The sequence below is a fragment of the Morone saxatilis genome, unplaced genomic scaffold (assembly GCF_004916995.1).
Source record: "Morone saxatilis isolate NCDOM2014 unplaced genomic scaffold, NCSU_SB_2.0 Contig14, whole genome shotgun sequence".
Taxonomy (NCBI): Eukaryota; Metazoa; Chordata; class Actinopteri; family Moronidae; genus Morone; species Morone saxatilis.
Window position 1 is genome coordinate 4,434,656 of NW_023339696.1, and position 1,770 is coordinate 4,436,425.

A 1,770-nucleotide genomic window follows, 5' to 3' on the forward strand; every position below is an offset into this window, starting at 1 on the left:
ACACACACACACACATACTGTCAATGGTCTCAACACTGAGCTGTACTACGACTCATTAGCTGCGGGCTAAAGTTAGCATGTCCTTCTGTCTCACAGTCACCTTGCGCTCAACTATTCCTTGAAGATATTACAAAGTTGTCAATGACAACAGTCCAGTGGTATGTTGGGTATTCACTCTACTCCACTGTGTATGACCGCCTGAAGGGCGAACGTTATTTTTACTTCACCATAAAAATGTTAACATTATCATTCAAGAGTTATTAGGTTAGCTAAAGCTAGCCGTGCACTTCCCATGCAGTTTATATGGTGAGCTAACTCAGCTAACGTTAGCTGACACGCAGTCGGTGGGGAAACTCGCCTTATTCTTACGGAACTGGTCCATAACATAGTTGTAGGCCAGGGTCTTCTTATAACTTGACCCATGGACGGCACGTAGTTCTTTCAGTATTCCTCTGCAGACTCGTAGAGGAGAAGACAGCGCCGCCATCTCTGAACGCTGTTGTGACTGAGCGGCGCATGAAGCCAGGCGGGCTAATCAAACCCCGCACAGTCGATCCAATCAGGGCAGCTCGACCACGAGGCGGCGGTATGGCACTCTAGTAAGTCCACGACCCGCGTGATGCTTCTTCCCCCCACTGACATTTTCCTGCAACAGTTTTTAAGGTAATGTGTGGATTTAATTTAACTTAATTAATCTTTTGTGTGCGTTCGTCAAATTAGTTTCGCAAATTAAGCTAAGCTCTGTGCCCGGGGTTGGATAATGTTAACAGTCACTGGTTGACATCCAATGGAAACCCTTTAAAGAGCAAACAATGGCTGTTTCTCATCCTTCTTCAGTTGCTGTGGAAGTGTTCAGAGTGCTGAAGCCCAGTTGCTCCACTGAAGCAGCTGGCACTGGTTGTACTGAGAGCTCACTCACAGCTGCACAAGTATATAATTAGGAAAAGAACATGTATGCTCAGCATCTTCCTTTAATGCATTCAGGATGGAAATAATGTTAACTGTGACATTTATCAGCACCATTGTCCAGCAGTTGTTCTCTATACAATGGCTGTTTATTGTATTTTTAAATCCATGTTTGCAGAACATTGGGGGAAGGTCAGTGCTGCAGCTACTATTTGTCCTCAGTCACACAGATTCCACCATCAGCGTCACTGTCAGGTAATGTTTTAACGTGCTTACACATGGTTCAAATATTGAGCTTAAAATGTTGCACTCTCCACTCCCACCTGTCATTGTGAATACAATTGGGCTTGAGTTTGATTGTGAGTTATGTAATTACTGTCTGATAAACGGGTCGGCAGAGGAGACGGCGGGGACTGTGGAGATTTGTAATCATATTTTCTTTCAGGATCCGTCATCATCTCTCTCTCGTCTCACTCTGTCTCCCTTTGCTATAAATAACAACTTTTAACACAGACGGAACAAAACTATACATGCACTGTAGTCTTGGCTGTGGAAATCAATTGAAAAGAACTTATTCCCCGAAGAGAATAAAACATAAGACTGTGGTTTACCTCACACTCTTCTGAGTACAGACCTCTGTGAGGCCTATTGTGCACAGTGCATTGTCTCTGTGTGTGTCATGTCGGTCCTGAATGCAGAAAAACAGACAAAAACCTTTGATGACTGGAGTGTTTAGACAGAGGCATAACCAGTGTGGAGATACACTGCAGTCTTTACCTTTTTGAAGGGTTCTCTTGACCACCTATCTTTGTGTGCTTCTAGCTTTGATTTGGACATTTGGGAGCGATCATCTGTCACCATAGC

General features: G+C 44.1%; 1 protein-coding gene across 1 annotated transcript in view; it reads right to left on the minus strand.

Moving 5' to 3' along the window:
• Nucleotides 1-550, minus strand: part of fmc1 (formation of mitochondrial complex V assembly factor 1 homolog) — a 2,187-nt gene extending 1,637 nt beyond the window's left edge. Inside the window, exon 1 of the mRNA XM_035655213.1 lies at nt 359-550. Coding sequence (XP_035511106.1) covers nt 359-487 — 129 coding nt within the window. The 5' untranslated portion in view covers nt 488-550. The remainder of the gene's footprint in view (nt 1-358) is intronic.
• Nucleotides 551-1,770: the final 1,220 nt, after the last annotated feature.